At 35.7% G+C, this 14,309-nt stretch overlaps 1 protein-coding gene across 1 annotated transcript in view; it reads right to left on the bottom strand.

Moving 5' to 3' along the window:
• Positions 1 to 286: 286 nt before the first annotated feature.
• LOC115919048 (sulfate transporter-like) overlaps positions 287 to 14,309 on the bottom strand; it is a 28,967-nt gene continuing 14,944 nt past the window's right edge. The window contains exons 4-17 of the mRNA XM_030998005.1: positions 11,928 to 12,038; positions 11,077 to 11,318; positions 9,449 to 9,613; positions 8,175 to 8,327; positions 6,874 to 6,956; positions 6,371 to 6,527; positions 4,652 to 4,765; positions 4,072 to 4,149; positions 3,324 to 3,419; positions 2,651 to 2,827; positions 2,098 to 2,271; positions 1,442 to 1,613; positions 844 to 947; positions 287 to 404 (exon numbers count right to left, since the gene is read on the bottom strand). Of these exons, the coding sequence (XP_030853865.1) occupies positions 330 to 404; positions 844 to 947; positions 1,442 to 1,613; positions 2,098 to 2,271; positions 2,651 to 2,827; positions 3,324 to 3,419; positions 4,072 to 4,149; positions 4,652 to 4,765; positions 6,371 to 6,527; positions 6,874 to 6,956; positions 8,175 to 8,327; positions 9,449 to 9,613; positions 11,077 to 11,318; positions 11,928 to 12,038 (1,901 nt within the window). The 3' untranslated portion in view covers positions 287 to 329. The remainder of the gene's footprint in view (positions 405 to 843; positions 948 to 1,441; positions 1,614 to 2,097; positions 2,272 to 2,650; positions 2,828 to 3,323; positions 3,420 to 4,071; positions 4,150 to 4,651; positions 4,766 to 6,370; positions 6,528 to 6,873; positions 6,957 to 8,174; positions 8,328 to 9,448; positions 9,614 to 11,076; positions 11,319 to 11,927; positions 12,039 to 14,309) is intronic.

Here is a 14,309-nt window from a genome sequence, read left to right on the forward strand (position 1 = left end):
TTTACACATTTTGCTATTTAAGAGACTGCTCACAAGATCCTGATCTTTTTTGGTTGCCCCTAACGATATGTTAATTTTACACATGTATATGATTATGTCAATATGTTTTATTGCATTGTACTATTTTCTTTTATATCGTTGAATAAAGATGAATTGAATTGAATTGAATATATCTCTCTTTCATCAAAGAAGGCAGCGGAAGTGATAAGTAGGCCAACATACTTTATTTCTTTTCATTTCATTTCATTTCATTTCATTTCTTTATTGTGTCCATATAAGATAATTGTTAAGTGGTCACTATGATTTCTGTATTCAGCAAGTTTGTGAGTTTAAAGTCTTGTTGCCTCGGTTCTTGAATTTTTGTAGTCCTTGTTGTTGGTGGTATTTTCATCTTCTTTGAGAGCCTAAAATAAAGAAAGTCCAAATACTCGAAAAGTAAAAACAAAACACGAGAAAATTGTCGGTAATAACTTCACTACGTAAAAGTGTTTCTTTTCATTAATGTCGGAATGACTGTTTTCTTAGTGAAAGGTGCCGAATGATGATGTCCGGATATTGATCTTATTAATTGAAGTATTTCAAAGGAACAGCCGTAACTAGCCAAACGTGAATATCAGGCTTTAAGCACCCCGATGATATAATCTATTTTAATCGACTATCAATCAGCAGTGATTTTACAACAAATCATTTCGATGAATATACTCTATTCTTCTGTGCCCTCGCTTTTGGCATAATTATTATACAGAATTCGTTTTGCATATATTCGACCTCATTCAAAACTAAATACCAGTTGGTTTAAATCACGTATTTTCACATGTGAGGACGATCAAAGTGAATACATACTTGTTTCCTTGGTAATGACAGGACGGCGTCATGAATGGATGGGTAGAAGATATCACACTCATCATTAAGAGCACCAATCACCTTGATAGATTGCATCACAGAATCTACAATAAAATGGAAGAAAGATTATTGGTGTTTCAATATTTGTTTACATATTTTATTGTTCACTAAACTGTTCGGACCAGCTGCAAAATATTGAATCTATATTTCTTTAAATGATGTCTTTTAATAGCTATGTATTTATGTATCATTGGGAATATTTCTTGATTTTTTGTGTGAAATCTGATTATTATCATCATCCAAACACTTTTAATCAAATGGACGATTCCATGTAGGTCGTATGGAGGTTATTTACAATTTCTAGTCTATTGACTTTACCCAAGTCTTCGTTGATGAAAAATTGTCGTGTAGTCACTATACTGTGGTTACAGAATCGCTTCCAATGGTTTTCATTAATTGTTTAATCTTAAGGGACACGTTACTGGTAATAGCAAAACTCATTATCGAAAATATTCATTAGAATCCACCAGAGAAACGAAAGATAATCTTATGATAATATAAAAGAAGTAAAATCATAAATTTATCTCCCAGTATTGACCTGCGCATGAGCAGAAGACCGTTGCTACGCCAATCCTGCCGTAGTCCCTGACGAGAGCAAGTAAAGTATTGACGCCAGTGATATCGATGAAACCAAAGTGACTGCAGTCAATGAGGATGGAGTGGAGTTCATCCTTAGAAAGATCCATCTCTTCCGTCGCCATACTAGATTCCTGTTAACAACAATTATGATGATGTCATTTAGACAAACTATAGCAGATAAACCCATTTTATATAGCCACTCAGCGGAAACATTACATGACCTGTGACGACATTAATTAGAATATAATTATACAAGAAAAGAATTAGTTGCAAGCAACTAGTTTACGAATGAGGGAGGGAGAGTAAGATAGAGAGAGAGGGGAAGGGAGAGAGAGAGAGAGAGGGGGGAAGGAAGAGAGAGAGAGGGAGAGAGAGAGAGGGGGGGAGAGAGAGAGAGAGAGAGAGAGAGAGAGAGAGAGAGAGTTTCCCTTGATCACTGTACCCCTTTGAAAAGAATGTGTTCACGTGAGTGGTAAAATCAAATTATATTAAACATTCTCCTTTGCTAATAATAATATTATGCTTTGATGCATGAGGAATAGTTTGCACAGAAAATTGTCTCAAAAGCTTATTTTCCATGCCGTATTTTCTCATAAGAGAATGAAGATGACGTACCATTTTCTCATCCATGTTCTTTTCCATATCAGCCTGTGCCTTACGGATTGCAGCCAAACGTATTACAGGGTTGATTCCAGTGGCCCGTAAGACCCGCTGTCTGAACTGCTGGGCGTTGGCATAATACAGCGATGTTTGCATCTTAAAAATCACCATCCCTGGTTTGACTTTTACCTAATTTGAAAAATGAATGTTACAGATTAAATATATTGTCTTTTATAGGATATACATACAAAATAAAGCCAAATGTGGGCTTTCAAAGGTGATTGCATTTATTTTGCTTTTATCGGAATTGTCAGGCTACATACTTTAAATAAATTTTTCAACAATATCAAGATAATATAATGTACCGCATTCGTAAAGATTAGTTATGAAATTGAAATATTCAAATTCAAGGTATTGGGTAGTTGAACGGATGTACGAAAAATTAATTGGAGTAATACACATCAGGTAGTTTTTCGGCCAATTATTATTGAAATTCACAAAATAAATTTTCAATATAAATCATTATTTATAGCGTCCCTAATCACGCAAGATGTGTTGATTCTCTCACCGATTTGTAAGTTTTGACATCGCGATAGAGCTCGGTGTCGACCAGATGCCCTTGCACGCTATAGTTTGGAAGCTGAGTCCTTACGATCACGGTGAAGAGACCGTAGACGACCCCGACCCCGAGACCAAGATCCACACCGAGAATGAACACCGACAAGAACGTCACAACAAAGATCGACTAGGATTAAAATAGGCCTACAGTATAATTATTAGGGTATATGCAGCGTGAGATTTTTTTACAATGGATATCATAGCCCCATCAAAAACACAATAATACTTTTTAAAGATATTTTGGGGTTTTATTGAAAGGATTGTATTTCGAAGAAATATAACGTGTTATGTTTGATTTACATTGCTGAGGAAAATTTGTTAGCGTAGAGATATACTTCTATTTCGTATGCCAATCCTCAGGGCTTTACTTAATGCATTTTTACTGGCAACGCGGTCTGATCTACTAAAACCAAAGTTGCCATGGAGAGATCATGGAATTTAAAGTAGATTTTGTTAAACTTGTAAGCTCAGACTAAACGAAGAAGGGAACGCCTGAGTTGTCTAAAATATCTATCCTTATAACTGAAGAGTACATTTTTACCGTATAGTACTATGACTTGGGGAGTGATTGTAATAGTTCATCCAGAGTAAGATACGATGAAAGAGAAAAGAGTTTCACTTACACAGTCCACTTTGGATGTTTTGAATAATCCTCTAATCTCTGTGATCTGGAAAGCGATTCTTCGTAATACGTAAATGATGATCGCAGCCAGTACAGACTATTGTTTTAAACACAAAATGAATATTGAAATAAATAATTGCAGAAATAATTGTGAGTACAGGTATGTCTCAATAAAATATAACACAATACAATTTTATTTACCATCCCTTAGGTGTTTAAAAAAAATGTTGTCTTGCCCTTTGCGACCGACCCCAAAATCTTAAAATCTACGGTCGGCTTTTTAATAAAATAAAAAATCAAAACAACTTTTTAGAAAAAATATGTTTAATGAATAAAAAAGAATGTACTTTGTTTGTTTAAATGGTATATATATATATATATATATGCATACAATTGTCAAATTATTCCCCAATTCTCACTCGTCTTCTGCCCTAGTTTCAAAATCCTGCTAGCGTAAACAAGTAGACCCCGGCCTTGTGTACCTGTATATACCATGCACTGCGTCAGCTAGAAACCAGCGAGATATGGGCGACGTTCTCCGTTTTTAGTTTTTCGGGCGACAGTCACTGTTTTGAAGGGGGGGGGGGGGGTTCTGGCACCCAAAGGGCAATAAAACATCCTTTTTTTAAGGCCTTATAAATAAAATGCACGTGCATTAACAATCATTTTCTAATACGACCATACTGTAGATTATGATCCTTTACCCATGCAAATGTGTTAGAGCAGGTAAGGTGACTGAGAGAACTTACCGTTGGTAACGGTTCAAAGAGGGGTCCGATGAAGAGAAGAACAAACATGACGATAATAGATGAAACCAACATGGAAACCTGGCGATAAAGAAGGCGAAAACATCACTGTTTATAGTGTCAAGAATATTCGATGTCGATGTGAATGATTCAAGGCATTTATTATCAGGTGGATCCACGGGGAGGGGGGGGGGGGGGGGGGGGGGGGGGGGGGGGGGGGGGGAGGGGGGAGGGGGCCCTTGCCTTTAAAAAAAAAAAATCAAAAATTCAAAATAATTTGTTTTAGTAAGTGATCACACAGCCCCCCCCCCCCACTGAGCGAATTTTGGTCTGCGCGATTTTCAAATTTTAGGCCCCTCCCCCCCCCCCCCCCCTCTACCGGAAAATCCTGGATCTGCCACTCTTTATTATAATGCTATAACTCTGTTCAATTAAAAAATAAACAGACTTAATTAAATGAATTATCAATTGATTTATATTTTCTGTTGAAAATTGCTGCATACCTAGTCATAAAAGAATTAATTTTTAGTACAGTTTGGGAATAAACCAGACTGATTAAATCAATGACATTAGTCGTATTCACCTGTGTTTTTCCTCCAGTGTCATCTATGAGAGCTACCCTCCCCAGACCTGAGGCGGACACGAAGCACAGAAAGAAGGACGACGTGGCATTCGACGCACCGTAACCAAGAAGTTCCTTCAAATAGATAAAATGGGAAAAGAGAACTGAGAATTACGGCTTTTATTCTCTAACTTTTCTTTTACAATCTTATAAAGTAAATTGTGTAATAACAAAAGGAGAGTGAAATGATTGATGTGCATATTCAGAGTAAATTTAACCATAAGCATACAAATAATTAATTTATTATAAGCTACAATATATTCTGATTGGCTATTGAACGGTTGATCACATGACCGAGGAGACCGACGGCGCCATACGTGAGTATATGCACGTATGCTAAACATAAGTGGTTGGTCCCAAAACTTCTATTAAACTAGATGGAATTTTGACTGCGCGCAGTCGAAAATGATGCCTCCGCCATAGAGCAATTTAAACAAGTTTAGAGTTTAAATCTCCAGTGGTTCTTGAGATATCATGATAACAATCTCAATGTATGGAATTTCATAAGTTGACCTCTGTGACCCTTGACCTTTGACCTACGTGCTCCAAAATCTAATCAGATTGTCTTCCTATGGTGATACACACTATCATTAAGTTTGAAGTTTAAATCTCCAGTGGTTCTTGAGATATTATGATATGGTGATACATACTATCATTAAGTTTGAAGTGAAAATTCTCCAGTGGTTCTTGAGATATCGCGATAACGATCTCAATGTATGGAATTTCATAAGTTGACCTCTGTGACCCTTGACCTTTGACCTACGTGCTCCAAAATCTAATCAGATTGTCTTCCTATGGTGATACACACTATCATTAAGTTTGAAGTTTAAATCTCCAGTGGTTCTTGAGATATTATAATAACAATCTCAATGTATGGAATTTCATAAGTTGACCTCTGTGACCCTTGACCTTTGACCTACGTGCTCCAAAATCTAATCAGATCGTCTTCCTATGGTGATACATACTATCCTTAAGTTTGAAGTTTTTACATCTCCAGTGGTTCTTGAGATATCATGATAACAATCTCAATGTATGGAATTTCATAAGTTGACCTCTATGACCCTTGACCTTTGACCTACGTGCTCCAAAATGTAATCAGATTGTTTTCCTATAGTGATACACACTATCACTAAGTTTGAAGTTTAAATCTCCAGTGGTTCTTGAGATATCATGATAACAATCTCAATGTATGGAATTTCATAAGTTGACCTCTGTGACCCTTGACCTTTGACATACGTGCTCCAAAATCTAATCAGATCGTCTTCCTATGGTGATACATACTATCCTTAAGTTTGAAGTTTAAATCTCAAATGGTTCTTGAGATATCGCGCTAACAAACTCAATACAAGGAATTTCATAAGTTGACCTCTGTGACCTGTGACCTTTGACCTACGTACTCCAAAATCTAATCAGATCGTCTTCCTATGGTGATAAATACTATTCCCGAGTCTTAAGTTTAAATCTTAAATGGTTCTTGAGATATTGTGATAACGGTCAAACGGGACGGACGTACGGACGGACGTACGGACGGACAACCCGAAAACATGATGCCTCCGGCACCACCTTCGGTGGCGGAGGCATAAAAATGCCTTGGCCTTAAAACGGATAAATGAGAAGAGTACATCTTGAGAAGAACAATTACAAGTATAGTAGGTCAAATTATTATCAAATTAAACCTACTTGATTCGTATCAATTTCGTAATCATTCTTGCTAGCGAATATTTTGGCGAGTGAGACGGACACTGCGAATCCCACGATTGCTATTGCGATGGCATCTCCTATTAGATCACTGACTCTCACTCCCGATGGCAGAGATGGGATTGTAGGCATGGGGAATCTAAAATGTGAAGAGAAAAAAGTAAAGGTTGCGTTTTTCAAAAGTAACTTTTGACTACAATTATGACTACCGTGTCGGTCAAGTGTGCCGTCGGAAAGTTATTTGTGTTTCACGAGACAGACGACCCATGAGATTGAAAACCCACGAGACCGACAATCTCTCGGGCTTTTTGACTTTTCTAAGGGCTCACGAGACCAACATTATCAGTCTCGTAGGCTGTCGGTCTACTGAGATGTCCCGACTTGTTTATAACTGTCTTTTCACGGCAATAAAATAAACTGAAAGAATAAAAATTAATTAGATAATTAACAGTATCTAAATTTAATAAAAACTTATCTTAGCTTACCCCGTAGGGACATCTCCTATAATCTCAACGCCATATTTGTCCTCGACATTTACGAAGTAGGATATGAGAATTGTGATGATCACCTAAAGATACACAACAAAAATATGCTCATTAAGAATGGCGTGATGACAATGAAAAGTCTTTCAAATAATCCTAAACAAAAGGAGAATGTAACAAAAATAAATGAAATAGAATTATTATTATTATCATCATTAAATAAAAGTTGTGGTTGCTTTTAAGGACAGGATCGGCAATGGCAGAGGAATAAATTTTATGTATAATAAACAAGTACGTTATTTACGTGGGTCTTGATAGCAAACTAATCTAAAGGAAAGCAGAAAACCAGAAAGGCAGACTGGTGAAAGTTTGAATGAAATCGGACAAAAAATAAGAAAGAAATTAATTTTATAAAGTTGTAATCACCTTAGGTATGGACTCTTCAAATTGGCCTAATAAGTAACGTCTCTGCGATGTAGTCGCGGACAACTTTCCCATTTGGTCCAACACACAAACGACTAAATGTTCGTTTTTCAAAAATGTATGACTCAGGAGGGTCTTTTCTCTTTAGAGGACCTATACTAATATGATATCCATATTCCATAACATATTTTGAGCAGTGCCCTAAGGGAGAAGGCACTCATATTATGAATAGTGACCCTCATTTCGTATTATGAATAGCGGTGCTTATAAATGTTGTGATTCTGCGGATGTACTGATAGTGATAAACGTCAATGACCCAAAATATATTTAAAAGGAAAGACCACCGTGACAACAAAGATTAAGAAGAGAAGGTTTCACATTGTCATAGAATTCTAGATCACGGCAAAAATGGGCAACTCTGTTAATATGTTCTTTGTGGAGTTCTATTTTATTGATTTGTACACATATCAAAATATCAAAATAGTTGTTTTACAAAGGAATTGATGAAATGATGAAAAACTTTGGTTGATATATTTCAAGCAAAACACAGGAATAAAAATTGTATTTTTGTTATCAATATATAACTATCATAAGTTTTTATCACAATAACAAACAAAAAAGATAATAATAACGATAATAATAATAATTATAATAATTAAAATAATTACGGTATATAATAATCGCACATAATAATTATGACATTCCGTATCAATGAATCATTGTTGCAACCATAAATGGTGCACGGGATGAACGTCCTCTCTAATATTCTGAACATATAAAATCCGTTGCGAAACATATGCATTAGAATACATCCTTTCAGAGAAGGATAAGCAAAAAAAAAAACTTTTAGAGGACCATTAATAAAAGCTGAATGAACTTACGACGAAGAGCTCCCAGGGAATTGGTATTTTCAGCTGCTTTTTATACCTCTCAGACAGGTACTTGCCGGGGGCTAGAATCAGAAAAGTGAGCACTCCGAAAGGAAGAGTCGCCACATTCGTCTTAGGAAGGTTGATAAAGATATCCCGCCAAGTCTGTCACATAAAGGATAACAACTTGCATGTCATGTATGCATTGCTTAGCTTTATGAATGATACAACTATAATTAAAATCATAGTCAATAAAATACACTGTCGTTCATATAGTTGGAATATTTTTGTTTTACCCCAATTTATGGAATTATTTTAAAAATAATTTAAAAATAATAGATCTAGATAATAGTATACATTTTCAGATTTTATTGAATAATAATTTGACAATGTGTGTTTTGCGTGACTGCTAAATCATGTGTATGCTACTATGCTTGTCAACTAGGGGACCGACGCCCTTAAGTCATAAATGACAGTAATGAGGATTAATGCCCCACAAAAGGGCACTAATAAAGCACATCGACACGGTTTTCATCCTGGGGCCTCACAGTTACGAGGCCATTGCTTTGTCACTGAACCATGACTGTACGCAGCGGGGGCTAGGGTAGGGGGCAGTTTCCATTAAAAAAAACAGAAAATTGCAATAAATTTTTAATAATTTATTGCATTTTACCCCGGTTCCCAACATAAAAAAATCCTCTGTGTGCCCATGCCTTGAGCCATAATACATGGCCGTCCAGAGGATTTTTTTTATGTTGGGGACCTGGGTAAAAAGCAATAAATTATTGAAAATTTATTGCATTTTCTGTTTTTTTTTAATTTATGGAAACTGCCCCCTACCCTACCCCCCGCTGCGTACAGTCATGGTTCAGTGACTAAGCCAATGGCCTCGTAACTGTGAGGCCCCAGGATGAAAACCGTGTCGATGTGCTATATTAGTGCCCTTTTGTGGGGCATTAATCCTCATTACTGTCATTTATGACTTAAGGGCGTAGGTTCCCTATTTGATAAGCATAGAAGCATACACATGCTTGAATAGTCACGCAAAGCACACATTTGCAAAAATTATTATTTAATAAAATCTCAGAATGTATACTTTTATCTAAATCTATTATTTTTAAATCATTTTTAAAATAATTCTATAAATTGGGGTAAAACAAAAATATCCCACCTATATGAGCGACAGTGTAGAATGATTATATTCCTTAAAATTTACCATGGTTACCATGGATGTAGCTGCCCTGGGCAGATAAGAAACAAATATCGTTATAAAATTTTCAACTTACATAGATAACACTGAAGGGACCAGCATAACGAGGGAGAACCAGACCAAATAATGGCGCCACCTGACTCGTGATCACGTGACATGCTGCTCCCGTGGTGAATGCCCGAATGAGTGGCTGAGCGAGGTACGTGGTGACGAAACCAAGACGACATATAGCCATGAATATCTAAAATGAGAAAAGAGTCATTAAATGTTACTAAGTCACCACTTATACAAATATTCAACTCTTCTTTCCTTTTATCTTCCCCGATTTCGATGTTCAAAAATGGCCAATAGAAAACGGGGAACTACTTATTTTGATATGTTTACAACAAAAAGTGCTTGAGGGCATTTATGAAACCACTAAATGAGGGTTTTTCTTTTAATGTGCCGGGAAGGGCATTCCAATATTTTGGGCCAGTGAAAGGAAAAATTCTGCTGGAAAATACCGTTCTTGTTTTTGGTATGTGATAACATTTTGCTTTTCTCGGGGGATAACTATGGAATTCAGTATTTTTGTTAAACATATTTGAGAAAACTTGTGGCAATTCATTTTTCTGTAGTGTGTACATGATAAATATACCACGGTTATAGGAAAATAAGACGTGTATCTTCAAAACATTATTTGCTTGAAAGAGTTCATGAGTATTAGCGCGGAAATTGGTGTGACATTTGATTCGCATTGCTTTCTTTTGTAATAGTAGAATTCTATTGAGTATTCCATACTTTAAAGTAAAGACGTACTAAAGTCAAATACAAATTAAGCAGTATACGAGATGGGATAAACAATTTTATCTTGTTCAAAAATACCAATATTTCTAGAGAAACATTATCAACACGCAGCTTCCATGAAAGTTTATCATCTACTATTATTCCTAGGAACTTCGTAGAAGATACCTTTTGTATGACAGTAAGTACAATATTTCCTGGTAAGTTATCAATAATATTACTAAAGAGCATATAATTGTGTCTTTATAAATTCAATGGCAATTTTACCTTGATCCAGCCAGTAACTTCTCGTAATTGAGAGTTAATTGTTCTCATCAAAATTACTGGGTCATGATGAGAAAAGAAAATGTTAGAGTCGTCAGCAAACAAAATGAAGGACAGGGTTGTTAAAGACATGCACAAATCATTAATATAAACAATAAAAAGTAACGGACCTAAAATAAAAACTTGAGGCACGCCACATTCAATGGTCTTTACAGAAGAATGTGCATCGTCTATTATTATTATTAGTAGTAGTAGTATCATTATCTAACTAAACATATCACTTAACTTGTAATGGAATGTGAAATCGATGCATAATGTGGCCGAAATGCTGTGCTTACATGTTTCGAAATAAGAAAGATTTGTTTCCATTCCACGATTCGTCAAATGAAAGATGCAAAGGGAGATTAAACCGATCAACCGATATCTAATACTCTTTGAAACGCTACTTGGTACTGATTGCTTTATAATATTAGCTTGCTCATCAAGACACTGACCCCTATTCAGATAGCCAGATCTAACTTGACCCTGTGTTTCTGATAATAGTGGTGGTATAATGTGGTGATTTAAACCTAGGATTAGCGTTAGTCTAGACTTAACTTGAATCATATCGGAATATGAGCTAATTCATCATGCTAAATTTCGCATCAGCGTACCCACCTGTATCAAACCGACCATAAGACACAGTGTGGTATGAAGCTGAATTCTCTCGTCACAGATTGGTCCACACGGCGCAGGCGTAGTAGCATTGATCATAGATGTGGGAGTGGTGGGATAGGGGGAGGATGGTGATATGGTTGTGATTGGTTCGATTGTTGATGGAAGATCAGTGGGTGGATACCTTTCAGCTAGTATCCTCTCAATGGCATCACGACAAAGAATACTGACGACACCAAACGTACCTGGATGAATAAAAGATTGGCCTTTTTCTTACATTTAGAAAGTTGACGATATTTTTAAAGCGATATGCCTACTTGTAATACACTGTATTAGAAAATGTATTATTATAATGAGAGAAATAATGATTGAGGCAGAGAGAATCAATCACGATAGTTATCATGAAATCTGTACATCATTAATTATTAGAGATGAGATGATAAACAAATTCATACACTTTAGGCAAATAAAAGACTGTTTTAGGTTTGTAGTTCTTCTTCGTGCGATATATATGACCATGACATTTATTCGTTTTGTAAATGTGTGTACATGTGTTATCAAGTATACCCTGGTGGCGATAAAGACATGACAGATAGGGGATGAGAAAAAGGAAATAGGTAGAAAGTGACAGATGAACAGAGACAGAGATAGACAGAGCGAGAGAGAGATAGAGAGAGGGAGGGGTGAGGGAGAGAGAGAGAGAGAGAGAGATAGAGAGGGGGAGAAGGAGGATGGGGGATGAAGGATAAATTACACGTATGTACAATGCCTGTGTGTGTGTGTGTGAGTGTGTTTGTCTCAGAGATAAAGGTGAGGGGTTTTATATGGACACATCTGAGAAGTATTTATCTTACCTACTGACGTATGTCTGGATGAGCCCATGAAGAAGAAGGCTAGAGGTGCAAAGAATGCTGTATACAGACCGTACACCGGATGTAAGAAAGCCAACAGGGCAAACGCCATACCTGTATAAAGTCATTAATCAAATAGGAAATGTTAATCAAAGTTATTATATATTATAATTATTGTACGTGTAATTCATCTTTCATGATTCAGTTCTACGAGTCATGTTAATCACGACACTTAACGTTTCGTTAGATATATTCTAAAATGAATTTTGTTTCAGTTTTGCTTAAAAATTATATTTTGAAAGATTAAGTACTCTTCGCAATCTAGGCATTAGTGAGAATACAATAACTAAGTTACCTAAATTGTATATAAATGATTTTGGTATGGAGGAGGGTACATAATAATTATTTCAGACTACCATAAATGTAATTATCTCTCAAACTGTCTTAAATCAAATCATGATACAACCTTTGATCTTTATTTCATGAAGGCCAATGACTAATGCACCAGTAACTCAAAGCAACGTTTGCACAGTTCATTAGGCATTCGCTTTATGATATGACGTCACTAGTACGTAGTGCGTCAAAGACGGCGCAAGTCATTGACGCAGCCATACGTCAGCAAATGGCGCTACGTATGCAATAGGCATCAAACTGCCATGACGCATGGCGTAATTAGTAATGGCGAAGTACCAGGGATACTAAACGAAATATTCTGTTTTCCCCCCACCGACACCTTTTCACTTAAAGGATGCTTCCCAAGTGATTTCAAAAGAGCCAAGATTATTCCAGTACCAAAAAGTAGTGAATCAAGTGACATTGGCAATTATAGGCCAATTTCTTTATTGTCCTGTCTGTCAAAGATACTTGAAAAGGCAGTCCATGCTCAGCTTTATGAGTATCTCCAAGAATACAAACTGCTATCTCAGCGCCAATCGGGTTTTCGCCCAAAGCATTCAACTGCGACTCGTCTAATAAGGGTGCGTTTAATCGACACTTTTTCACCCTAGAATCACGGTTTCTAAAGACGTTTAGTTTAAAACGCAATGCGTTCAAGCGATTTTTTCGTCGGTCGTAAAAATAAACGTGTTTGAAAACACAAACATGAAACGCTGAAAAAGATGCGTTTTGTATCATGATTCAAAAGAATCACGGTCGCTAAAATTCGATTGAACGGACGGAGTTCTCAATCATGATTGTATGACGAAGCCTCTTCCGGTTTGGGAAAAACCGCGCGCCCGCTTTGCATGCAATTTGCGTTCACTATACCATCGTGGCCTGTTCCGTTATGTTATTCCTTGTTTTTCCTTCTATCATTTTTTCTTTCTGTTTTTCCTTATGTTATTCTTTGTTTCTTCCTTCTATTCTTATGTTATTCTTTGTTTTTTTCCTTCTATCACCTTTTCTTATGTTATTCTTTGTTTTTATCATTCTATCATTTGCTCTTTCTGTCTTTCCTGATGTTATTCTTTGTTTCTTCCTTCTATTCTTATGTTATTCTTTGTTTTTTTCCTTCTATCACCTTTTCTTATGTTATTCTTTGTTTTTATCATTCTATCATTTGCTCTTTCTGCCTTTCCTTATGTTATTCTTTGTTTCTTCCTTCTATTCTTATGTTATTCTTTGTTTTTTTCCTTCTATCACCTTTTCTTATGTTATTCTTTGTTTTTATCATTCTATCATTTGCTCTTTCTGTCTTTCCTTATGTTATTCTTTGTTTCTTCCTTCTATACTTATGTTATTCTTTGTTTTTTCCTTCTATCACCTTTTCTTATGTAATTCTTTGTTTTAAGCATTCTATCAATTTCTCTTTCTGTCTTTCTTTATGTTATTCTTTGTTTTTATAATTCTATCACTTTCTCTTATGTTATTCTTTGTTTTAATCATTCTGTTACTTTCTCTTTCTATCTTTCCTTATGTTATTCTTTGATTCTTCCTTCTTTCACCTTCTCTTATGTTATTCTTTGTTTTAATCATTCTATCACTTTCTCTTTCTGTTCTTCCTTATGTCATTCTTTGTTCCTTCCTTTTTTCACATTCTCTTTCTGTCTTTCCTTAGGTTATTCTTTGTTTCTTCCTTCTATTTTTATGTTATTCTTTGTTTTTTCCTTCTATTACCTTCTCTTTTGTTATTCTTTGTTTCTTCCTTCTATTCTTATGTTATGCTTTGTTTTTTCCTTCTATCACCTTTTATGTTATTCTTTGTTTTAAGCATTCTATCACTCTCTCTTTCTGTCTTTCTGTCTTTCCTTATGTTATTCTTCGATTCTTCCTTCTTTCACCTTCTCTTATGTTATTCTTTGTTTTAATCATTCTATCGACTTTATCTTTCTGTCTTTCCTTATGTTATTCTTTGTTTCTTCCTTCTATCACCTTCTCATTCTTTGT

Source organism: Strongylocentrotus purpuratus, unplaced genomic scaffold (genome assembly GCF_000002235.5).
Source record: "Strongylocentrotus purpuratus isolate Spur 01 unplaced genomic scaffold, Spur_5.0 spur5_contig_858, whole genome shotgun sequence".
In the NCBI taxonomy this organism is placed as follows: domain Eukaryota; kingdom Metazoa; phylum Echinodermata; class Echinoidea; order Camarodonta; family Strongylocentrotidae; genus Strongylocentrotus; species Strongylocentrotus purpuratus.